Here is a 23,948-nt window from a genome sequence, read left to right on the forward strand (position 1 = left end):
CGTCCTCACTCCTTTCAAACCAATCCAGCTTTCTCCACAATTCTCGCTCATCTCCATATAACTCCCCTTCATAGTTTCATTTGAATTGAAACTCTGATCAAAACATTCACACCTACGAAGAAGAATGATGAATGCTTTGGCTTTATTTCTTGTATTCACGTCACTTGTACGGGCGGGTGTTTTAACTCCCACCCCTGAAAACCACAACTCCAAAGATGATGTTGCTGTGAAGCAAGGGCACACAAACACTGGAGATGGACTCGTCATTGAGTTTGAAAAAGATGATGGAAACACCAAGGTTTCTATTTCACCCAAAGATTCTCACCCTCCCCATGATGGAGTTGATACTGCAAATCTTGAGGAGAAATTATATGGCAAAATGGAGGAAGCCAAGGAGAAAATAAAAGAGGCAGCCTCTACTGTTCTTAGCCAAGATGGAGAAGAAACTCATCAAAGACTTAGGCCCAGAGAACTCATATGCGATGCATATGGCAAGTGTAAACATAAAATTGCGAGTGCTATGGGAAAAGCAAAAGAGGTGGTGGTGGAGACGGCGCACGAGGCGGCCGAGAAGGTTTATGCCATGGAGGAAGAGACAAAGGAGGCTGTGGGTGAGGCAGTTGGCAAGGTTAAAGATACGGTTACTGATAAAGCCCATCAAGTGAAGGATGCTGCGACTGAAGTTTCAAGCAAAGCAAAGGACAAGGCTGTGGAGAAAGCTAGTGAAATGAAACAAGGAGCTGAAGAAGGAGTGTATGATGTGATTGACACCACGACAAAGGCGAAAGATAAAGCATTTAAGAAAATGGAGGGAGCTAAAGAAAAGGCAAAAGAAGCACAAGAATTGGTGGGAAGTGCCTCAGATAGGGCGAAGAAACAAGGGCACAAGGGATTGAAGGGAATTTTCCAGCGTGGTGGCGGAGTTTTGGGGTACATAGGCTTACCGGTGAGGATGGATTCCGTGGCAGGTGTGTTGCATTTGCTGGGATTTGCTGCGGCCTATGGGATGGGTTTGTGGGTTACCTTCGCTTCTAATTATGTTCTGGCTGGGTCACTGCCCAGGTACCAGTTTGCGATGGTGCAGAGCAAGATATATCCCGTGTATTTCAAGGCCATGGCTTATAGTGTTGGGACGGCGTTGCTGGGACATTTGATGAGTCAGAGGATCAAACTTTCACCACTTAGTATGGGGATGCTCCTTGCCGCCTTCAATCTTATGGCATCGCTTCTGATGACTTTGGTGAATCTGCTCTACTTGGAGCCTCGCGCAACCAAGGTTTGTCAATTATGCTTCGTAGATGTCTAAAGTGGGGTTCTGGTAATAACGGGCTGTTTGCATGGAGATACTAACATGATTGTTTGTCCTGTATTTGAATTTTAGGTGATGTTTGAGAGAATGAAGAAAGAAAAGGAAGAAGGCAGGGGCAGGGCAAAAGAAGGCCAAGCCACCGGACCAAGCGGCAGAGTCGTGGAATCCACCACTGAGACGGCAGCAGGCAGAGGTCCAATTGGTGGTGGTGCAACTACCACCGAGGAAGCTACTCAAGAAAAACTGGATGATGCGGTGGCAAAGCCTGAAATTAGGACGAAATCGAGTGAAATCCTGCTTCGGCGGCTTAATTCTTATTCGTCTTTGCTCAATGTTGTAACTCTCATGTCGCTCACTGGGCACCTGGTTTGCCTAGGCCAGCGCCTGCATGCCGTCTGTTAAGGATGGGGTATGGGATATCTTATGTGGTTTGTGTGCATAATGTTGCGAACTTGCTGCGCATATTGTACATTATGAACGTTCATTTCTAGTGAGCAATGGGATGTGTGATCATAATTCTGCAGACTTTTTTGACAAACACAGGACACCTAAATACAAGAGGATATGTGGTGTATTACCATATCAAGTTAAAGCAGTTTCTTGGACAGACGTGATTTTCTCTTCTGCCCACATCTAGATGCCCATGATCAAATTTTCGAAATCACAAAAGGTGAAGTGATGTGCGGAAAACTCGCCATCCCACGCAGAAGCCCCCCCCCCCCCCCCCCAACTCCCAGCAAACTCACTCTGGATTTCAAGAATTTAGTTCGACAGATATGTCTAATTAAAAAAAAGTCAGCCCCGAGTATCGTAGTGGATATGAACAACCAAATGCCCAATACAAAGTTGGCGGTGATAAGCTTGGGACATTCTATTTGAACTCTGTCAATCTCAGGGAGGCCACGGCTCTAATCAATCCAAGTACTATATGAATCAATTACCAAAACAGAGGGACAGAGAGAGGTAAGGTGAAAAGAAGAGATAGAAACAAGGTCAGAAGACGCATTTTCCCCTTTCAGGACCACAAGATACAACCAAGGTAACCACAGAAGATTTTCTACTGATCTTTGATGTGCTAGCATCATATTGTGGATGAAGATAATTATTTCCTAGCAGCAGGTGCATGTGCCTAATACACAGAACTTGTTCATACAATATCTTACAGTTCCGAGAAATATAGTACAGAAACTGGAAGGCAGTAGACGGAGTAGCAGATAATGGTGGGCCATTGGAACCCAGACAGTATTTCCACCCACAAAGTTCTGCATGCAAAAGCAACCAATTAGAATAATGAAATAGTACATTAGCCTTTGCAGGTAGGTTTTTGGGAAAATTACCGTCAAGTTGTTGCCTATGATATCACGATATGTAAGTAAATCGACCCTTCAATCATTCATTATGCATTTGCAGTTCCTCTGATGCTCAGTCAGTTCCTGCCGCATGCAGATGGTTCTTTCATTGGAATTTAAATTCGAAACCAAGCAGTAACTTCCAAGAGCCAAATCATAGAAGAAACAAATTTCTCTCAGTCAAGAGTCAATTCTTGATGGGGCACTTTTTTAGAGTTTCTATGGCTCCTATGGTTGGCAGCAGCCAAGCAATGTATGGCGAACAGCAGGTGTACCCACTGCCGTACACAAGGGACATGTTTCATACACAGTAGTTCTAAAAACCCAAAATTATTTTCATTTTTAGACAATAAACACATAAACATATGTAGCTTCCTTTTGATGGGATTTTGTGGAGATACTATTTGGATTTCCTTGGGAAATTTTGTGTATGATTGCAAATGACTCAGCGTCATTTCTTGGGAAAGATAGAAATGATATTAGCCAAACAACAAGATATATCATATCATCGCCATTTCTTGTCCCCATCAACCTGCGGAAAGCATTCTTCCATATCTGAATTTTAATACACAATGTGAGCGAAGGTAAAGATGTACATTTACATCTCTTGTATGCTAAAGTTGAACACAAGCTCATTGCGAAATCCTCTAATTGCGATTCTTTATTAGAAACCATCAATTCTTTGTTCTTACTCGTTATATTTTCAGCAAAAACATGTTGAATAGCAGATCTCTTCAAATATAAAAATATAGTAGGGAAATGAGAAAGCAGTCAGCCAACACATAATTATTCAAACCTTGACAGTTACAAGAAAGATTAAAATTGAACTCGTAACCATAAATGAATAACCTGGATCTGTTTCTGGAGGAATTTGACGTAGGCTACAGCTTCGTCTAACATGTCTGCTGTGTTCGTTTGCTGCATGTAACAAAGCAAAAGATTGCATCACAAAAGTTTTAAAGTGCATGAGAATTGCATACAATAATTAGCAATATGGATGTATGTTAAATGCATAAAGATCTAGAATGCTTGCACACGACAAATTCTTACAAAGAGGTAGAAAGGGATAGAACAATACTATTAATATGATTGCTTTGCACAAAGCATCACCTGTTTCAATGAGGTTCAATAATTCTATATTATGACATTATTAGCCATCATAAGTTTCATTGTATCTAACCACATCTAAAACTATTAGGAAAACATTGAAAAACTTAATTGCAATTTTAGTGCCATAGTATAGGGTGTTTTGCACATTTAATTCCATGCTTTTCATAATAGTTACTTTTAGTCTCATAACTTAACTCTAGTGTGAAAAATACATTAATTTTTTAGGGAAAGGTCACATGTTGTGCACGTGGCTGTTAAGTAATCCAGCTCATCAAATATTTCTCCCACGATTAAATTGCAATTTTAGTCCCACATTATAGGGAGTTCTGCAATATTGGTCCTACACTTAAGCAAATAGCAAAAAAATAGTCCATAACTTAATAGATATGTGCAAAAAGCATCACATTGTTAAGTTTTGAACAGAAAAGCTACATGCAAGCCGTTAACTCCAACAAGAATGGAGGGAATTTTTCAGCAAAATATGTTTTTAAGGAACTTACCTCATAACTCACCATTTTTTTTTAGTCAACATGTAAGTAGTCCTTTCTTGCTTTTCTTCTTCTTAGCTAGAAATCCTCAACAGAAAAATAGTCAGGGGCGATGTGCTATTGTTGGAAAGTGGCTCAATTGGACTTCTTTGGAGAACTGAAAATCGAGGGAGAAGGTTTCTCTCATGTTAGAAGGTTATGACTCAAGTTGATTGTGGTCTTTTTGTGTTTTTTGTTTTTTTAAACACAAACCCATAGGTGGAATGGTAAAGGAATTGATCCATGAATTATTACATTGAATAAATTGCATGTAGATGAAATCCTATTGTTGAATAAAAAAAATCAAGAATATTGAGTCCAAAATTGCACACCAATGAAAGAGGAGTAGTATTTACTTTGTGGTGTTGATGATTTCTTGACTTCCAGTACTTCTGAAGTTGTTGGTTTAATGACATAAAAGGGTTGTCCATAACTCCAATTCAAACATGATGATATTAGTGCCCTGCCTTGAAGGAAAACAAAAATAGCAGATATTCTGAATTCTTGCATTTTACTCGGGACTAAATTTCGGATGTATTCTACATATTTCCTTCTTGCTATATTGTAAGTTGGGTATTAATGCATGAGAATTATATATAGGATATTTTCATTTCTTGTGAGATTGTTTTGAGTTATTGGACTGTTTTTGCCTATTTTGGAAAGCGTGATATCAACGTAGCATAATCCCCTATAATGTGTGACTAAAACTACAATTTAATGGTGGGATCAATATTTAACTAACTGGATTTGCATACGTGGCCATTCCATTAAAAATTTCGGTGGACACGTCTTGTACCCCGCCGTTAAGTGATGGACTAAAATTGGCTCTTATAAAAAGCATGGGACTAATTATGCAAAACACCATATACTATGGGACTAAAATTGCAACGAACTCTTGAAGATGTTATAACTGTCACTTGCTGGACCTGATATCAAATGATATAGGCTTTAATGATTGACTATTGTGTATACATACTATTAGGATCAGAAGGTGGATGTATGTGCAAAGAAATAGACGGAAGTTCATGATACATTAAAGACGCATATGTTACTTCTGTCAGAATGATTAGTGTATAAATTCAAAGTGAAATGGGATATAGCAAGTTTAAGTAATTAATTTACCTTATCCATATTGGGGACTAGTTCCTGTAGTTTCCGTATTCTGTCACTAATTCGTGTTCTTCGCACCTGTCATTAAAATAAGGAGTGAGATTGGTAGAAAGGCTTAACCCTAGTTTGAGTGCCACAAATAACCGGATATAAGATACAAATACAAAAGCAACCAAAAAACAAAAAACTTCATTACCCTCTCAGCAATGCTGCGAGGATGAGTAGCACACCCACGTTTTGCTCGAACCCTACACATAACAGAGTCCCCTAAAAGCTTCTCCATTTCAGCATCCAATGATCCACCGATTCCACCTTGTAATTGCCCATCTTTCTCTCCTTTCTTCACCAACAAAAACATAACAAATTTTACAAACCCAAGATGGACAAACATATGCACCACAAACAAGAGCAAGTTATCAGCATGGAGACGCCAAGTTTCATGAAGCAGTAATACATATCCATTGTATACAACCATATGAAATCAGTAAAAAATCCCAAAAAGGCATCACAGAGCCAACCAAGCTTATAATTTCAATTTAGGCCATATAAAAATTTCTATAAGGGGACAAAATACACTATCCTATCAAACAAATGATACGAAAAGATGTAGCATTTTTCCCCTTTTTGCTCTCTAGCTTCGTTTTACACAAAACAGAAACGCCATAACGTTTCCTTAATTTTTATGGTCGACTTGTTTCTTTAAAATTTCTCTGAGTATATCTGAATTTGTACAGTTTGAAGTAAGAATTTTTATTATTATTAAAGCCTTGTCTGTCCTAGTGCACAATATTAGTTATTCAGACTGTTTAAATACAAACGTAGGAAGTTTACGCCAAAACAGAAGCAAATATTGGTGGTTCATTGCTGAAGAAATACACAATTGTGATTAAAATTGCATTCATCTAATACATACCAACGGAGTAGAGGAAGATGATGATAATTTCGGGGAAAGCTTATCCAAATCCTCAGCCTCGCGGGCGCGCTTAGGCGAAGATGAAGAAACGTAATCATAAGTAGCCGGAATCCCAAGGTTGGAGAAGTAGCCGTCGGAGTCGTTAAGCAGAGACAAAAATTCAGCGGGAGAACTGTTCTGCCTGAGAAAATTGGTCAACCCGGCGGCACTAGTGGGTTCCAAGAAGTCTAGATCGAGGTCGGAGGGAGCAGCACTGGGGGGTGGTTTGGGGATATCCAAGACGACCTCAGATTGGTCGTCGTCGGATTCGAGTAAGGCTTCCAACCAGGTGGCGGGAGCTGATCGGTATCTGGCGAGTCCGCCGCCGCCGCCGCTTCGACTCAGCTCAGTACTACCACTGCCACGCGGCGGTTGCATCTGCTAAACCAAACCAATACAATCCTTTGTTTGTGCTTCTTTTTTGGTAATTATAATATATATATATATAGACATATAATATGTATGTCTTTGTTGAGAGAATTGGTTTAAATATTTTCCTTATCTGGATTTTCAGGTGATTTGTGTTGTGCAATGCGGAGCGGAGTTTCCACTTTCAGACGAAAAGACATATATAGTACTGAGGGATAATTACGATCCGCAATCCTAATTATACATAATTTTATATAATTTAAAAAATTATATTTAATATTTTTAATATTTATTTTTATTTAATAAATAAATCTTTTTATTAATTAAAATTTATCAAATTTGATAATATTAATAATTTATTATTAATTTATAGCAGGTCAAAAATATATATTTATGACCAAATTACTCTTATACGTCTTCACGCGTTAATACATGTGAGGAAGTATATCTTGACCGTTATAAGGATAGTTTAGTCCGAAAAAATTATTTGACTTGCAATAAATCAATTTTAAGTCAATTAAAGATAAATATCAATTTTCATGCAATTTTTTTATTAATATCAATAAATTCAGTTAATTTTAACTAACTAAAAAAACTTATTTGTTAGAAATAAGCAAATTTCAAGGGTGCTATATATAATTTTTTAAATCATAAAATTTATATATAATTATATCAAATTTTAAGATAAATAAGTGTAATTATCCGTAATAATCTAGACTAAATAATGAATGGTGGGTGAAGTGAAGGGCCATGAATTCATAGATTAGATTATCCTGCAGTTTCTTGCAGTGCCAATGTTCCATAATGAGGTCCGTGTAATGATGTGATGGGACGGGACGGACTCTGAGTGAGAACTTTAGACGATTAAAAAGAGAGAAAAAAAAAAATCCTCTATTGAGTAACTAAATTAAAAAGAGTATTTTCAGAGCTCTGAGATTTAGTTGAGTTAGAGGCGAGGAGAGGTGAGGTGAGGTGAGGTCTTCTGTATTTCTTAGCACGCACGTAATAAGAATGCGCCACACCCACCACATTGTATATTTATTTTCATGTTGAAATGGAAGATACAGTTTTGGAGAAAAGATTAGCAGAGCAACAATCTTGTTGTTCCTCCGAGGTCTGGATATTGACCTCAACTCTCTCTCTCTAAACAAAATATATGATTCTTCAAATTTAAACACTAGTTAACTATATTGGAAGAAAAATCCCAAGTGTCTACATAAATGAAAACAGAGTCAGGTAAGAAATGCCTACCCAGGCAAACATTTACAACTACAATCATTTTCCATGTAAATTGGGAGCAAGCAAAATAGAGTTTTCTGATTAACAGTGCCATTAATTCACTTCACCGCTACAAAATCATCAACTTTTCTCAGAGTCCGCACAACCTCTGCTTTCCTTATCTCCCTCATCCGCAGCATTAACTTATCATCCAACAATCAAACCAAAAGTACCCTGTATATTCTACAACTAGTCACATTTGATGTTTCTGTAAATTCTCCTCACGAACAAGTTGGAGCCAAGGTATCCAACAGCACCTGAAATTTTGTACCCCATTAGGGGCACCAAAAACAAGTATTATCATCTGAATCTTTTCTCTTATAATAATAATACATGTTTATGCCCACTCAAAGAAACTTACCACATAGTATCCCCAAACCAAGGCAGAACATCAAAGTGTATCCAAAATAAAAGCTGGTCTGGAAGAAGCCTGACATCTTTGTCTTGACATGATAGTAATATATTGAATAGAAGTACACATAAAGAGCAGTTGAGGCGGCAGAGAAGAATGAAGTCCACTGCCAGTGATAGTTCTCGGCATTCAGCAAGAAATATGTGCCCACAATTGTCACGCAAATTGTGACAATGATCAGAATTACAAAAACAAGCAGCATGAAGCCATACACGTAGTAAACCTATCAACAAGAAAACCAAAATATGAACGGTGTCAGAAATAAATGGCGGAGAGGGAGAGGGGGTCTTTAAATAAGACTTGCAGGCTATAAACTGAATTCACACTGAATGACAACGAGCTGTAGGAAGAGGAAGCGAAATGTACCAACCAAAGGGTCTCAATACACCCATAACTTAAAATGATCACACCAAGGATCTTTAACTCATTCACTTTAGAAGAAAAGAGGAAAGTGTACATGATACTTTACAACAAATCTCGCCAAACTAAAAGTGGAGCATACTTCAACCAGATACAGCAGCCAAAATTTTCATAATATAAATTACGAGAAAACTCAAATAAAATTACCTTGTAATTCCAGAACGAAGTGAAGACAAAATACATTTCAATAAAGATACTCCCAAATGGAAGCAGTCCTCCCATGAGAGAGATAACAGATGGCGTCAGATACCATTTCTTCTCGGGAATTGGACGAGGGATGGTCTTCACCCGGCAAGGATTGTTTGGTGCACCACTCCAGTTTCTCCCGATAACGGTGCCAAGGAGAGCCAAGGGGAAGGAGATAAAGGCCCATATGACAAAAACAACCACCATGGTACCAAAGGGGATCGCAGCTAGAGAACCATAAAATATGGCAACTGTGTTCAGGATGAAGCCAATACCAAAGCACAAGAATGGGAAAAGTGATGCCGTGAGGATCATTGACTTTATCCATTTTTTGCCTAACAAGAGAGACCAAAAGTAAGAACTAGTAACCTCACAAGCAAAAGGAATAACAAACTGTAGTCATACAAGCATAAAAGAATAAAGAATGGAAGAAGTAAACGACATTCTTTCTTGATGGGGGAGGGGGTCGTTAAAACGAAACATACCTCCATTACGAGAGTACATGCCACCGCTGACATAACCAGCAATAAATGAGGTAAAAGCATAGCATACAATAAAGGTCGTGACAATTGCTCCTCTCCTGAGTCACATAACATTGCAGCAGGTAGTTAAAACAATTAATCTAGCAAACACTACGAGGAAAAAGTCATACTCTACAGCGACATGTCAGAAAAAGGAACATGTCCAAGTGCCCCTCATGGCAGATGCATGTTACTGTGCAAAATCTTACTTCCTAACAAGCAAAAACTCTTTAATCCAGGGTGATTGACAAGCATCATTCAGACTTCAATGGTTATGCAAACTGCTTAGTTCATATACGCTAATAAAATGACATGTCAAACTGGTTGTGCATACCCTATGTATAGCATTCCAACAATTGCTAAAATGATGACAAGCAGAACAAGTGTTGCTAGTTGAGCACCAGTGCCGACGACAGCTGATAGTAGAGCCAAATTTTGGGGAGGCCGAAACACATCACCATGGACAAGTTTCCAACCAGATTCTTCACTTACATCCCGTTCCTGACAGGAAAAGTTCAAATATGAGCAGTCGTTTAAAAAACACAAGTCCTCTGATCATTGGAACAACTAACTACTAAACACACTCCGAATTAACACAAACTCCAAAGTTCATCATGTCAGAAGCATGATGCACAAACTACTGAAAAATAAACACATACCAAATATTTGATAAAACGACAAATACATGATCAGAAAACATTACCAGAGTCTCAAGATCGTCATCTTCCCGAGCATATTTTGCATAATCATTGCGGAGGGTGCGCATTAATATCATGGATACCAAGCCAGTAAGGAAAATTACCATCATGAAAGAATTAAAGACAGAAAACCAGTGGATCTGCAAAATGAGAAAACTTGGATGAGCTGGCTGGGAGAAATAATCACACGATAAACATTTAGGAAACAACTTGAGGAAATATCACCATCTTTGGAGAAATATTCAAAATACAGGATAATTTTGAAGCACATATATTAGCAGGAAACCTTTCAATAATAACAAATGTACCTGGTGCTCAAAAAAAGGATAATCCAGATAAACATCAAAACGGCGAGCAAACGTAATGTTAGTCGGGACCCATTTCACAGAGTAAGTCATGTCCAATACTCGCCCCTCCTCAAGTGGCTTAGGGTTTTCTTGAGTGAGATTGACATGAATAATCTGTAAGTGCAAATCATCAATTCAAACAAATAAGCCACTTACATCTGGTTGGAGGAATGAATTAATACGGAAAAAGAAAAATAATAGGCATGCAAGCCAACCTGGTTTCCATTGTAGTTAATAACAAGATTCTTGTGTGTCCAAAGCACATGCTTATTATCACGGTTTCTATCGGGAAGAACCTCACCAACAAAACCTTCATAAAAGAATTACCAATTCCATCACAGTTAAACATAGCCCAAATGGTGAACTAAACTGATGTATACAGATTAAAACATACCCCACAATGGCAGATCATCTGATCACAAGCAACCCATGAGGGTATCCATAAGGGTACACAGAAAAAGAAACAAAAGTTAGAGAGGAACATGAGGGCATAATTTTTAAAAAAAAAATTATAACAAGCTTACTAAACAGGAGTGTAAGTGTAAGGACAAAATTCATGATAACCATACCCATAAAAAATTCAAACCAGTATGAATTGTCAATTGCATCATTAAACTGTTTAGCCTTGGCAGCATCCAGTTCAATTTCACAAATTTTAGTCTTCTCCACATCTCCTGCAAAAGCAATGAACTAGATAGAATGCCGAAAGTTGTAGGAAATAAAAAGAGTATTGACTAAAGCAAAGCAGAAACAAGACATTACGCTTAAATTTTATCTCAATTTGGCTATCAATAAGTTCATTGCCTCCAAGAACCTCACCAAGCCCGCCCCACTTGTGAGCAGCATTACCAGGTGGGTGGCAAAACGGGAGGCTGTAGTAGTTGTAGGTTTCTTGGGGATTGTTATATGGGCCAACCTTGTTTACCCAAAGAGTGACAGTCTCATCAGCTTGATACTGCAGATTAATTAGAAACATGTCAACTAATTAGAAGGCAGCACCAGCATGCAATCGATTCTTTCTGCACTAAACAATCAGAAAAACCGAAATCGCTAATCCATGGTTAATATGAAAAAGTAGACATTTCTAATACATCAACTTCTTCATGAAGCTTGTGTAAATAACTGTTTTTTCCATTTAGACAGCATCGCATAATTGAATAATCAGACACCAAAAGACACACGATTTGATGGAAGTGGATCCGGACATATTTGTTACCCGTGAGAGGAGAACTAGTGCAAATTACAGTGTCAAGCACGCCCTTTGATTCTCCAAATGAATAGAACTTAATAACCAGCATAAGGAAAAACACAAGCTGCGGCTTTATCGTTTCAATCTTGTTTTCCCTAAGCTTTCTAAACTTGTTATCCAACTTTGGGTAATTCAAGGGCAAGAGTACATGAGAGAAAGGAAACACTCTATAACTCGCATCAACCTAAATGCATAAATAAAATGACCTGTTTGTTCTTCCTGTCATTACCTTGACCTAATATAAATCAAGAAGAAGTCTTGTTGCCATTTACACAACCAATTTGGCAAAAGACATAACAAAACAATAACCAAAATCCAAATCTTAACGAGAAACAAAATATGCATCAAACGGGACCGAAAGCAACAGAGATATAAAAGGCAGATTGAAACAAGATCTGCGAACAATCAACGAAGGAAATTCAGAAGGCAGGCGGGGTAAATCACTAAATTCTCACCTTGGCGAGAGTGGAAGAAAAGAGGAAGGCGAAGAAGAAGATGAAGACGCAGAGAAATGGAAGGGCGGAGCGCATCGCTTCGTTGTGGAGAAGGCCAGTCAGATCTGAAACAAGAAAAATTCAGAAGATTGAAAATTTAAGAGAATGGGAAATATATAAGTCCCACTTTTGTGTTTGAATAATGATGGTTTGAAGGGGAGTTTATTCAGATCTCAGGAAGGAATTGGAAAGGGGTTGGATTTGGAGTGAGTAGAGATGGAGAGAGGAGGATTTGGGGTTGGGGTTGGGGTGGAAGTGGGAGTTGGGAGGAGAAATAGTAGACAAGTGCAAATCTGGGACTGGGTTTATGGCTTCCTTCCTTCCTTCTTCACCTACTGTCCCTCTCTCACTCAATAAGAAAGGGGTATATATATTTGAAACTAATTACATAAATTTTGTAGAAATTGAATATCTTGAATATAAAAATAGTTAATTAAGAAATTAAAACGTTAATTCATTTATCATAAACAAAAAACAAATATATTCTTTTTAAATTAAATGATTATTTATATGATGATGAGGATGATGATATATAGATAAAAAGAAAAAAATTAAGCTTTACTATCTAACAACATTCTCAAAAAAATTAGCATATGTTCTTTGGGTTTGTTTTTTATACTAATATAGAAAGAAAAGAGGATCAGTCATAGACATGCAAGCTAGCAACCCCTCGGCCCAAGGCCCTATATTATATCATGACTGATGATTGTGTGTCCAGCCCAAGCCAAGCAGGCCGGGTTTATATATAATTAAGACCCTAAAGTGTGTAGCAGCAGGCCCAAACTAATTAATTTAATAGAAAAATGGAAGTTAAAATAAGAATATATATGGAACCAGGTGTTAAGCTGTTGGTTTGCATGAACCCCACCCCGTCTCCACGTATACATGCAAAATGTGAGTGAGGACAAGTCATAAGCCCATCTACCACCTCCACATTTTGTGGGACTTTGCGTTTAATATTTGCTCATCCATCACATTCAGACCTCTCGTACTAGTCTGCACTGCACTTACAAAAATGTCTTCGGATACCACCATTAATCATGTAATGAATCCTGATGATACTACTGTTGATGGAATGGTGGATTACGCTGGCAGGCCTGCCATAAGATGTCAATCCGGCTACTGGCGATCTGCATCCTTCATCATAGGTAATTAACATATATTTTCATCCATTCATTAATTGGTTGCTACCTCGAAATCAAGATTGAATGGGTGCATGCAGCAGGGGTTGGAGCCGCGGAGAGGTTTGCATATTATGGAATAAGTTCTAATCTCATAACGTATCTCACGGGCCCGCTGGGGCAGTCGACAGCCGCCGCGGCCGCCAGCATAAATATATGGGCTGGCACAGGTTTACTGCTCCCACTTTTGGGAGCTCTTGTGGCGGACTCCTTCCTCGGCCGATACTGGACCATTGTCTGTTCATCCCTACTCTATATCTTGGTCAGTTTAGTTTAGTTACTTTGAGGGTTTTAATTGCTCACTTAATAATATATTGGATCACCCGATCCATTATATACATATATATATAGCATAATGTAATCACTTTTGGATTCTTTTTATTTATATATAGTTCCATCATTTATTAATTAGCCTTTTAGTGTAAATGACAAAATCATGTAATATATCCAAAAATGCATCTCTTGATTAGGCACTTGGACTGCTGACTACCTCGGCATTTCTTAATTGCCAAGGAGGAGGAGGATGTTCCATATTGAATCCGCAGCAGCCCCCTAATGAGCTGGATAATCATGCTTTGTTCTTCTTCATGTCTCTATATCTAATGGCGCTCGCACAAGGGGCTCATAAACCTTGCATTCTGGCCTTCGGTGCAGATCAATTTGACGCCCAACATCCCAAAGAGTTGAGAAGCAGGAGCTCGTTTTTCAATTGGTGGTATTTTAGTATATGTGCAGGTCCTCTGGCAGCTCTATTGGTCTTAAACTACATTCAGGATAACATCAGTTGGGGCATCGGGTTTGGCATCCCATGCATTTCTATGGTTATTGCACTAACAATCTTCATGCTGGGTACCAAGTCCTACCGATATAATAGCAACACAGTAGAACAGAAATGTGCCCTTTCCAGCCTCACTCAATTCCTTATAAAAGCAGCAATGAATTGGACAAGTATGCCCAATGAAGCACAAGTACAGGACATAGTGCCTCATGATCTACCACCTTCTGATCAGCAGCAATTCGTCAAGTAAGAATTTACTACTAATTCAACTCATCAGAACAGGACATATATAGTCCCTCGTCCCCAACACGCATCTTTTTATAGAGAAATATTTGCATGCAAAACAGGTCTCTTAACAGAGCTTTGGTTTCGGCTGAGTATGAGGAAGTTTGCAGCACACAGGAGGTGGAAGAGGCAAAGGCACTTGTGAAATTGATCCCAATATGGGCTACGTCTTTGGCATTTGCCATTGTCTTAGCTCAACCCTCAACTCTCTTTACCAAGCAAGGAATTAAAATGGACCGATGGGTAGGATCGAGTTTTGAAGTACCGGCTGCTTCAATCCAATACATAATTGGTCTCACAATCATACTTGTCATCCCCATTTACGATCGTGTGTTTGTTCCATTGGCCAGAGTTATAACCGGAAAACCCTGTGGAATAACGGATGTTGAGAGGATTGGAACGGGTATGTTTATATGCAGTGTTTCAATGGTGACGGCAGCTCTAGTGGAGAGACAGAGACTTAAAAAAACTGCTTCAGCATACGGATTGGGGAAGGGGAAGGAAGCGATGATGAGCTTCTGGTGGCTAATCCCTCAGTGTATACTGTATGGGATGGCAGATGTATTCGCATTGATCGGACTGCAAGAGCTGTTCTACGATAAGGTTCCTTGCGGTTTAAAGAGTGTGGGGCTATCAATATTTCTGAGCATATTAGGGATGGGGAATTTCTTGAGCAGTTTGCTTATATGCATGATTGAGAGAGTGAGTAGTGAAGGGGGTGGAGAAGGTGGTTGGTTCTCGGACAATACGAATGGAGCACATTTGGATTACTTCTACTGGTTGCTTGCTGGACTAAATGCAATAGGTTTTGTGGGTTTCTTGTATTCAGCCAAACAAAAACTTTGAATTCTAGGAGTAGGAGTGGAGGAGTGTGTCTAAATCTAATCAATCATGATGACAACTGGAATGTGGACACATTATTAGTGAAGTAAAGTAAAGCGGCTCCTTAATTATCGCCTCCTCATTTAAGACATACATATATATATACCTACCTGTACCTAGTACCACTTTTGATTATAATCTCAACTTTATTTTTATTAAAAATGAAATCAAGAAATTATGTGATGGGATGGAAGTTGGAAGGCCGAGTGCAATGTCAGATGTTGATGGGATGGAAGTTGGAAGCCCAACTGCAATGTCAATTTCAGACATGAAAATGTATATTAATGTATTTGTGGTGGATTGGTTAAACAAATGGGTGAAGCTGTGGGTATAGAAAGAGGAGGGAGGGAGGCTCCACTCCACTCCATTTGGCTGTTTGATTTGTGATGGGATGGGAATCACAAGAAACCGTGAATTAGTCAAAGACTTTAATAATTTAACCCCCAACGGATTCATCAGACAAACTTGGCACTCTACACTAATTAACTCCTCCGTTTATTAAATATTCTTTCTTCTAATTTTTGGAGAAAGAAAGACTAAATCATTTTGGTCTACATTTTTTATTTTAACGAAATACTCACCCTGTTATATTTTTTCACTTATGTAATCTTATCTAACAATTTATAATTAGTCCCCATTTCTGTTATAGTATGTAATTCACACAAACATTTCTTCTTTTTGTTTTAATTCTGACATAGAGTTTTATACACATGTAAATATCTATTAATATATAATAGCTCATAATATCACATTACTTTGAACTTTTACGATATGTTATTCTTAATCATACATTTATATACAAGTTTGTTTAGAATAAAATTATTTCTTTTCCTATTTCTAAATCTACTAATTTTACTACAAAATACATATATTTTGAAACAATTAACTTGGGATGGAAAAAATAAATCGATTTTTTCATCGCATAATTAAACAACAAATGATATGGCCATATAAATAAACCAGTGTTTACCATGTTCTATGATATTCTAGAAATAAAGTGGATCATGATTATGATTAAATTGCATTTGATCAACTATCTAAATTATGTGAAATTGAGTTTAAAATAAAATAAATTGAATTACTTTTGTTATATATGTATTCTTTTGGTAATAAGTTATTTGATAAGTTTGATAAAATTCATATTTTTTTTTGTTTTAGGAACATTTCGTGAAAAAGTAATAATAACATACTATTATTTTTATGATTAAAATATATTGTACAATTATTATATGAAAATTTATTAAATAGCACAGTTTAATAGTATAATTAAATTTTAATTTATTTAAAATAATTTATGCCACATACACCAATTTAAAAAAAGTCAATAAGACTTAATAATTTTTAATTACATATATATTTTCATTCTTATTTTTGTGAATATAAATTTATGTACATTTTATTGATATATATGCACTATAATTGATAATTTTAATGGTGGCAAATATAATATTTTTTATTACTTTGATAAGCAAAGCAAGCGGAAGGCGAGTTGGGTTGTCCTGAACTTGGCAAGGATCGATGATGATTATGACAAAGGATTTATTATTCATAACTAATGCAATTTATGTGTTAATTCACAGCCTGTCCTAATATTATTAATCACCTAACACTAATTTAATATACACATTCTCTTCACTTGTTGGGTTACACGTTTCCTGTCATCCCTAAGCCTAAGAGAATGTTCCTTTCCCACCATGTTATGTATTCCCCTCCATCATTTTTTGTATTTATTATGACATGACTCTCATCTTCATCATTATTTGTTTTTTTACCCAAATTGTGATGGATTGCACTCTATATTTTATGTTATAATAATAATAATAATAATAATAATGCCGTTGGATAGAAAATGGATGTCACGACACGGCCTATAAGAATAAAACTAATATTATTTAATTATAATTCGTGTCTTAAATTTGTATGTTGTAAAAAAAATAATAATAATAATGAAGGAGCGAAAATAATGAGATTTTACCACCACAGAATACATAACAGAAATTCTAATTTGGATTTAGTTTAGTTAAATTTAAATTAATTATATGACAAAAGTGATACATTTATTTTATAATTGATTTGATTTCATTAAATCTGATTTGACCAAAAATAAATAATTAAATCAGATTGTACAAAAAAGGTATGTGTGATAAGTCATAGTTGGAAACATAATTGGATATGGCCAACTAAGAAAATGATTCGGTATTTAAATTTAAATAAATAAATATTAGTAGTAGCTTAATTTGATTTTGTATGTAAATTCCGATCATTATTCAAATAAAAGAAGAAGAATTGTTATTGCCTTATTGGTGTGGTTGAAATGGACCCCATTACAAGACTGTAAGAAGCTGGCAAATTTCTCAACTCTCCTTTTGACAGACTGTTCCTCCTCTTCTTCACGCGCGCACACACACACACACAATCCCCATTTGAATTTGATTTCTCTCATATTAATACCTGCCTCCAAACCCCATCTCTCTCCCATCTCTCCATCGTAGCAAAAAGATCTGTCTTTGAATTCCATTTGTTTCTGTCTCTGTCCAATAATATAAAAACCTTTGTATTTGCTTTGAGGAAAAGTGAAAGAGTTTTATCATGGCTGAGGAAACCAAGAACACCACAACTCCTGAATCCCAAGTGGCTGTGCCATCTGATGTTCCTGTCCTTGACAACCCTGTAACCACCCTCCCAGATAAGGAGGCCCCTCCACAGCCGGAGAAGGTTGAGGAACCTGCACCCGAGGAAGTGGTGCAAGGACAGAAGGAGAAAGATGAAGCACCTCAAGACAACAAGATTGCTGAATCTGCTTCATTCAAGGAGGAGAGCAACAAGGTTGATGATCTCATCGACCCAGAAAAGAAAGCCTTGGATGAGTTCAAACTGTTGATTCGTGAGGCGCTTAACAAGCATGAATTCACCGCTCCACCGCCCGCACCCTCTAAGGACGAGGAGAAAAAGGAGGAAGACCCAAAACCTCAAGACAAAAAGGAAGGTGAAGAACCAAAACCTGAGGAGAAGAAGGACGAGGAAGAACTAAAACCTGAAGATAAGAAAGAAGAAGAGACAACGACCGAAGCCAAAACAGAAGCACCTGCTGAAGAGAAGAAAGAAAATGAGCCATCAGAAACAGTGGTGGTTGAGAAGGTTGAAGAAAAAGTTGAAACGGTGGAAGAAGAAATCAAAGAAACTATAGTTCATGAAGTTGCCGCCCCTGCTCCACCACCATGTGAGGAGCCGGCCGCCGCTACGGCTGAGGAGGAGAAGCCCAAGGAGGCAGAGGAAGAAACAGCTACACCACTAGCACCGGAGGAGGTTTCCATCTGGGGTGTCCCACTTCTTGCTGACGAGAGGAGTGACGTGATTCTCCTCAAGTTCTTGAGGGCCAGGGATTTTAAAGTAAAGGAAGCTTTTGCCATGCTGAAAAGTGTGGTGGCATGGAGAAAAGAGTTCAAGATTGATGAGTTGTTGGAAGAGGAAGGAATCGGTGAGGGTCTTGAAAAGGTCGTGTATATTCATGGAGTGGACAAAGAGGGGCACCCTGTTTGCTACAATGCTTTTGGTGAGTTTCAGGATAAGGAGTTGTATAGCAACACCTTTTCTGATGCTGAGAAGAGAGCCAAGTTTTTGAGGTGGTATATTCAGTTCCTGGAGAAGAATATCAGGAAACTTGACTTTAGTCCTGACGGCACCTGCACTATTGTTCAAGTCACCGATCTCAAGAATTCCCCTGGACTTATCTTGTTCAAGAAAGAACTTCGCCAAGCTACCAACCAGGCTCTTCAGTTGCTCCAGGACAACTACCCCGAATTTGTTGCCAAACAGGTACGCTCACAAGAAAAGATCCCCCTTTTACCAGTTTTTTGAGATGTTTAAGCTTTTCACGGACGTTTATCTAGATATATATCCCATCTCTTCTGCTTTGAGTTTTCGTGTGGTTATGTTTTGTTGAGTGATTTAGTCTTATGGAGGAGGGGATTGGTGTGAATTTTGTGCATTTGATATAAATCGGTTTGGTTTTTCGTTGATTGTATGGCACTTAATTGTACTAATTGATATGTTGGTTATTGGTGGTGCAAAGGTGTTCATCAATGTTCCATGGTGGTATGTGGCTTACAATAGGATGATCAGTCCATTCTTGACACAAAGGACCAAGAGCAAATTTGTGTTTGCCGGCCCTACCAGGACTGCTGAGACCCTCTTCAAGTCAGTAAATTTGATTCCTCAATTTTCATCTTCAATGTGATTGATGATACCTTTTGGTTTATGCTTGTTTGAATGATTTTAATTGGAGGGTTAATCTGCGACAGATACATAGCACCTGAGCAAGTACCAGTTCAATACGGTGGGCTTAGCAAGGAGGGCGAACACGAATTCACCACTGCTGATGCTGCAACAGAGGAAACTATTAAGCCCGCAAGCAAACACACAATTGTATTGCCGATCGCAGAGGTGGGCAAACTTTTCCAAATAAACTGCAATTTGGTATTCATCTCTAACAAATGGAGTTATATTCTAATGGTGAACTGTGTACTGCAGGCTGGCACATTGATTTGGGAGGTGAGGGTGGCAGGCTGGGATGTTTCCTATGGAGCTGAATTCGTACCAAGTAACGAAGAAGGTTACACTTGGATTGTACAGAAGTCGAGGAAGATGGGAGCAGGGGATGAACAAGTTGTAAGCTGCACCTTCAAGATTGGTGAAGCAGGCAAGGTTGTGCTCACATTTGACAACCAAACATCAAAGAAGAAGAAGCTTCTCTACAGGTCCAAGACCAAGCCCTCTGAATGAGATTCCTCAACAGTATATGAAGGCTTCCTCCATTTGTTCATTCACATATTCTTTTTGTCTGATTGATATTTAAAACTTAGTTCTGAAATGTTAAAGGTGGGAGTTTTCTACATTTGTTGGTTGTTGTTGTTGTTTTGTTTTTCACATCTTTTTGAAGTTGGATTATTTAAGTGAGTGGAGAAATGATTTGGGTGGGTTGTGCAAGGACGAGAAGAAATGATAGAGAGCGAGCATAGGGGGGGGAGAGGAAGACAATTTGTGAAATATGGATAGAAACAAACATATTTGTGTTTAGTTGCTGATGTTTTGGCACTGTAAATTTGAGGAGTTTTGTCATTGCTTATGTTGGGTTTCATGGATGGTGATGTTTATTGGATTCTTCAGACCTGGAAATATTTTAGCTGAGCTTCATTGATATGTTTGTCCATTATTATGAATTATTGGATGTTTCTGTTTCTGGAATGTCTGGAAATGCCAATCTGTCAAATTCTTCCAGCTATATTTATGGCAAGAAATAGGGTTGTGGATGGGAACCCCCCAAAACACACAGAAAATGAAATGTGAACCTACAAATTAATTACAATACAAGCAATATTTCATTTTTCTGTTTATCAAAAAAGCCGAAGCCAAATGGAAGCATGGCTCACACAAAATTAACCCAAGACCCATCAAACCTACTGCGTTTCTATTCCCCACTCGATAAAGAAAATGAAAAATATTGGTTACCAATGAAAATACATATAAAGTTTAGATTTTTATTTAATATAATATTATTAAATTTTGAGAAATGAGTATGTATTTGTGATATGAAAATAGATATAATTTTCTAAACTAGAATAATAAATTTATGTGGTGATGGGCCTGGAGCTGGAAGGTGTTGGGCTCTCATACATACATGAGTCATGACTACTGCACTAATAAATTTATGTAGTGATGGGCCTGGAGCTGGAAGGTGTTGGGCTCTCATACATACATGAGTCATGACTACTGCATGTCACCGCCCATCCAATCCAATTCACTAAACAGTATACAGACACAAAACGAAACCCTCGGCTTCCTCAAGACAACAATTCAACATTAAAAATTTCTGGATTCAACCCTCTTCAAAAAATATTTCTGGATTCAGCACCAAGCCAATAACCAAACAGTTACTTGATTTTTCGGATACATAACAAAAATGGCAGAAGAAAGCAGAACCGGAGGACCTGCCAAGTACGATTTGAATGCTAAATGGGATGCCTGCCTCGATTTAGGAGTTCGTCGTTTTGTTTACTCTTCCTTCGCCGGCGCTGTCTCCGCCCTTCTTCTCTTCCGTAACTATTCTTCCAATTCCTCTTTTTCAATTCTTCCTCCTCTTCTTCCTTTTTCTGAATTCACTGTATTTTCCGTGGCTGCTTTTAATCATTTTGTTGATTTCAATGCGATTAAAATTTCTGAAATTTTAGGATTTCAAATGCTATTACTTACCTTCAAAAATTTTGTAGTGATTGCGAGTCGAGTAGATCGTGTTTTCTGGTGACACTATACTGTTTTTTCCTGTGCCATTACTGTTTTGTTATGTAGAACATCAATATAGAAAGGGAAATGTGAGTAGTGCACAGGATTATCAACTTCTTTAATTCGCCATTACTCTCTTTTCACCTATTTGGATTTTTTTTTTCCGTTTCTTTTCAATGGGGGCTAGATTTAATTGTGCTAGCTACAATTCTTGTGGCATTGCAGCCTATATTTATCATTGTTTCTTTGCTCCACTTCTCTGGAATTTCTTTGGATTATGCATTCTTTTATAACTATGATATTGTTATCATCTAAACGAATCATATTGGATGGCCGACTTGTGAGAAATACAGCTTGTTTTTTACTTGCATAATTGGACTAATGATGCTGTATGGGTCCTACGGGATGGTTTAGAGTTTTAATTTAGGCAAAATTTGGGGGCCCTTGTATTTATTTTCCCTGTCAAGTGAGTTATTCAGCCTTTTCCTCTTGATCAGAAAGAGTGCATTTTTTCTTTGTTTTTGCTAAATTTACAAAATATTGCAGAATCAGTAAACCAAAGAGTTCCTGGACATGCTGGCAAAGAGCCTACTGTCTTAGCATATTTACATCTTAATTTAGCATCAATTTTGTTTGATACTTTTTTGTGTTGAGTAGAAGTAGCTGTGATATTTATTATGGTGCATGCTCTGGCTCTAGGCCTTTGAAGGTTTCTCCAGTTTTATGAATTATTTGACTGGTGGTTATGTTGATTGTTGAATCAGGGAGTCCTGTAACACGCTGGGCATCTGTAGCATTTGGTGCTGGAGTGGGAATTGGTTCTGCATACTCAGAGTGCTCTTATAAATTCGATAGATCTTCACCGATATTGGCTCCTAACATTTCCGATGCCCCTCTTTCTAAGGTAAGTATATAATTGGGGCAGATGTTTGTTTCTTAGTTCTTACTTCAGTCTTGTTTCTCTTTTACTTCAAATATTAGAACTTTGTAGTCATCTGTGAAGTATAATCAGTGAGCTTTGCATTTATTCTGTATTTGAGTATAATGTTCTGAATTTGTGGCAAAGAACCCGGAAATTATTGTTCTATCTGTGGGTAGTATTCTGAGTTTTAGGTGAAGAACAGTTTAAGGCTTTAACTCTGGAGAAATTCTGGTATGTGACCTTTTGGATTACATCTGCAACAGATTGGTTATACGGCATACACTGTACCTTGGGTGGGTTATAGCTTCTTAGGATTCTTGTTAACCATTTATTTCCTTATTTTCTTGACAACACACTTTGTTCTGTTCTCTTGTAGGCAGTAACGTAATCCCCACCCTCATATTTGTAATATATCTTCAAGAAACATATGTTGATGAGTATATTTTGATTGAATGCAGGCTGAGGAATGAAATTATCATGATGGGTGGACAGGTTTTCCATTGACTTGGGACTTCCATTCCCTTGGTTGTTCGCTCTGGGATTTATTGCCAGGATTGCTTTCAACTTTCTAATCACAAAAAAAGATGTATTGCATAACATTTGGGAATGCTGTCACTTGGTTTTGTATCTCTATATCCTACTGGAGCTAAATAGGAAAGATAGCAGATAATAATTGCTTTGGAATGGTTGGAGATGACTGACCGCAAATTCGCACAACATTTTTAATGAAGTTTACGATGTGTGTTAAATTTCACCAAGAGACTGAGAATTGGAGAGCAAATTTGAGATTGTAATCATACGGGAATAAGTCTTGAAAATTTGCACGTGTTGACGATTAACAAGCGGAGTTGGTACATGATCGAAGAAAGGGATGCCTTTCCCTTCAATATCAAAACCTAATTGTAATATTTTTGAGTAATCAACTTGTCAAATTGGAGTGAGGCGGTAAAATCAAATGTCAGTGTGTTTTGAAGTAGCTGGTGTCATAGAATTGGTGGGCAGAGCAATCTTTAGGACGAAGTATGGATTTAAGTAATTGACTTGTTTCTGTGAAGATGTCAGGACGATTGCACGAGTAAATTGAGCAAATGCCACCTCAAGGGCATATATATTTAATAAAGGGCGTTTGAAGTGTACGGCTACCAATCAGGTTCAAAATACTCAATCTGAAGGGTACAGAACTTTGTTGCCAGCTCTCAAGTAATCATTTTATTTTTAGCTCGTCATAAAAGGAACCTGGGCCTCGGCTAAATTATTTTCCAAAAGTTCATGGGCCTCAAGAACAAGTGT

General features: G+C 37.8%; 6 protein-coding genes across 11 annotated transcripts; 4 read left to right on the plus strand and 2 right to left on the minus strand.

Moving 5' to 3' along the window:
- The first annotated feature begins 12 nt into the window (after positions 1-12).
- On the plus strand, positions 13-1,834 carry LOC105159552 (uncharacterized). The gene is made up of 2 exons (XM_011076657.3): positions 13-1,276; positions 1,382-1,834. The coding sequence occupies exons 1-2, from the start codon at positions 125-127 to the stop codon at positions 1,709-1,711; spliced, it is 1,482 nt and encodes a 493-aa protein (XP_011074959.1). The 5' UTR covers positions 13-124; the 3' UTR covers positions 1,712-1,834.
- A 457-nt stretch (positions 1,835-2,291) lies between these two features.
- Positions 2,292-6,891, minus strand: FBH1 (basic helix-loop-helix (bHLH) DNA-binding superfamily protein). Of its 5 annotated transcripts, XR_016064727.1 has the most exons (7): positions 6,319-6,891; positions 5,602-5,745; positions 5,418-5,483; positions 4,652-4,758; positions 4,269-4,413; positions 3,508-3,576; positions 2,713-2,742 (listed from the first exon to the last, which is right to left on the minus strand). XR_016064727.1 is itself a non-coding variant. In XM_011076730.3 (6 exons), the coding sequence occupies exons 1-5, from the start codon at positions 6,733-6,735 to the stop codon at positions 2,695-2,697; spliced, it is 744 nt and encodes a 247-aa protein (XP_011075032.2). In that variant the 5' UTR covers positions 6,736-6,888; the 3' UTR covers positions 2,292-2,571; positions 2,647-2,694. The 5 variants fall into 5 exon arrangements, 1 of the variants encoding a protein (XP_011075032.2); XM_011076730.3 differs by lacking the exons at positions 4,269-4,413; positions 4,652-4,758 and adding an exon at positions 2,292-2,571 and having other exon boundaries at positions 2,647-2,742; positions 6,319-6,888; XR_016064729.1 differs by lacking the exon at positions 4,652-4,758.
- Positions 6,892-7,883: 992 nt separating this feature from the next.
- LOC105159553 (transmembrane 9 superfamily member 1) lies at positions 7,884-12,684 on the minus strand. The gene is made up of 12 exons (XM_011076658.3): positions 12,293-12,684; positions 11,351-11,543; positions 11,158-11,262; positions 10,983-11,000; positions 10,804-10,898; positions 10,550-10,702; positions 10,247-10,381; positions 9,878-10,044; positions 9,508-9,602; positions 8,984-9,357; positions 8,366-8,639; positions 7,884-8,261 (listed from the first exon to the last, which is right to left on the minus strand). The coding sequence occupies exons 1-12, from the start codon at positions 12,365-12,367 to the stop codon at positions 8,194-8,196; spliced, it is 1,752 nt and encodes a 583-aa protein (XP_011074960.2). The 5' UTR covers positions 12,368-12,684; the 3' UTR covers positions 7,884-8,193.
- A 560-nt stretch (positions 12,685-13,244) lies between these two features.
- LOC105159554 (protein NRT1/ PTR FAMILY 5.10) lies at positions 13,245-15,525 on the plus strand. Of its 2 annotated transcripts, none has more exons than XM_011076659.3 (4): positions 13,245-13,479; positions 13,554-13,774; positions 13,983-14,536; positions 14,638-15,525. In XM_011076659.3, the coding sequence occupies exons 1-4, from the start codon at positions 13,347-13,349 to the stop codon at positions 15,419-15,421; spliced, it is 1,692 nt and encodes a 563-aa protein (XP_011074961.1). In that variant the 5' UTR covers positions 13,245-13,346; the 3' UTR covers positions 15,422-15,525. The 2 variants fall into 2 exon arrangements, with proteins under 2 accessions (XP_011074961.1, XP_011074962.1); XM_011076660.3 differs by having other exon boundaries at positions 13,246-13,479; positions 13,557-13,774.
- A 2,324-nt stretch (positions 15,526-17,849) lies between these two features.
- Positions 17,850-20,654, plus strand: LOC105159555 (patellin-3). Its single transcript, XM_011076661.3, has 4 exons — positions 17,850-19,273; positions 19,530-19,654; positions 19,759-19,900; positions 19,988-20,654. Exons 1-4 carry the CDS (start codon positions 18,047-18,049, stop codon positions 20,237-20,239), a joined length of 1,746 nt encoding a protein of 581 aa, XP_011074963.1. The 5' UTR covers positions 17,850-18,046; the 3' UTR covers positions 20,240-20,654.
- Positions 20,655-21,249: 595 nt separating this feature from the next.
- On the plus strand, positions 21,250-23,412 carry LOC105159556 (MICOS complex subunit MIC10). The gene is made up of 3 exons (XM_011076662.3): positions 21,250-21,552; positions 22,501-22,640; positions 23,117-23,412. The coding sequence occupies exons 1-3, from the start codon at positions 21,417-21,419 to the stop codon at positions 23,126-23,128; spliced, it is 288 nt and encodes a 95-aa protein (XP_011074964.1). The 5' UTR covers positions 21,250-21,416; the 3' UTR covers positions 23,129-23,412.
- The last annotated feature ends 536 nt before the right edge of the window (positions 23,413-23,948 follow it).

This window comes from Sesamum indicum, linkage group LG3 (assembly GCF_026168435.1).
Source record: "Sesamum indicum cultivar Baizhima isolate 11 linkage group LG3, ASM2616843v1, whole genome shotgun sequence".
Lineage (NCBI taxonomy): Eukaryota > Viridiplantae > Streptophyta > Magnoliopsida > Lamiales > Pedaliaceae > Sesamum > Sesamum indicum.

Excerpts from the sequence above, each read along its gene's own strand:
- LOC105159555 (XM_011076661.3), top strand. The coding sequence starts at position 18,047 with ATGGCTGAGGAAACCAAGAACACCACAACTCCTGAATCCCAAGTGGCT. Across the intron at positions 19,655-19,758 it reads ACTGCTGAGACCCTCTTCAA|ATACATAGCACCTGAGCAAG; the intron begins GTCAGTAAATTT and ends AATCTGCGACAG. Across the intron at positions 19,901-19,987 it reads TTGTATTGCCGATCGCAGAG|GCTGGCACATTGATTTGGGA; the intron begins GTGGGCAAACTT and ends TGTGTACTGCAG.
- LOC105159556 (XM_011076662.3), top strand. The coding sequence starts at position 21,417 with ATGGCAGAAGAAAGCAGAACCGGAGGACCTGCCAAGTACGATTTGAAT. Across the intron at positions 21,553-22,500 it reads CTCCGCCCTTCTTCTCTTCC|GGAGTCCTGTAACACGCTGG; the intron begins GTAACTATTCTT and ends TTGTTGAATCAG.
- LOC105159552 (XM_011076657.3), top strand. The coding sequence starts at position 125 with ATGATGAATGCTTTGGCTTTATTTCTTGTATTCACGTCACTTGTACGG. Across the intron at positions 1,277-1,381 it reads TGGAGCCTCGCGCAACCAAG|GTGATGTTTGAGAGAATGAA; the intron begins GTTTGTCAATTA and ends TTTGAATTTTAG.
- FBH1 (XM_011076730.3), bottom strand. The coding sequence starts at position 6,735 with ATGCAACCGCCGCGTGGCAGTGGTAGTACTGAGCTGAGTCGAAGCGGC. Across the intron at positions 5,746-6,318 it reads CATCTTCCTCTACTCCGTTG|AAAGGAGAGAAAGATGGGCA; the intron begins GTATGTATTAGA and ends TTGTTGGTGAAG. Across the intron at positions 3,577-5,417 it reads TAGTCCCCAATATGGATAAG|CAAACGAACACAGCAGACAT; the intron begins GTAAATTAATTA and ends TGTTACATGCAG.
- LOC105159553 (XM_011076658.3), bottom strand. The coding sequence starts at position 12,367 with ATGCGCTCCGCCCTTCCATTTCTCTGCGTCTTCATCTTCTTCTTCGCC. Across the intron at positions 10,703-10,803 it reads TTAACTACAATGGAAACCAG|ATTATTCATGTCAATCTCAC; the intron begins GTTGGCTTGCAT and ends TTGCACTTACAG. Across the intron at positions 9,603-9,877 it reads GTTGGAATGCTATACATAGG|GAGAGGAGCAATTGTCACGA; the intron begins GTATGCACAACC and ends TATGTGACTCAG.
- LOC105159554 (XM_011076659.3), top strand. The coding sequence starts at position 13,347 with ATGTCTTCGGATACCACCATTAATCATGTAATGAATCCTGATGATACT. Across the intron at positions 13,480-13,553 it reads ATCTGCATCCTTCATCATAG|CAGGGGTTGGAGCCGCGGAG; the intron begins GTAATTAACATA and ends GGGTGCATGCAG. Across the intron at positions 14,537-14,637 it reads GATCAGCAGCAATTCGTCAA|GTCTCTTAACAGAGCTTTGG; the intron begins GTAAGAATTTAC and ends CATGCAAAACAG.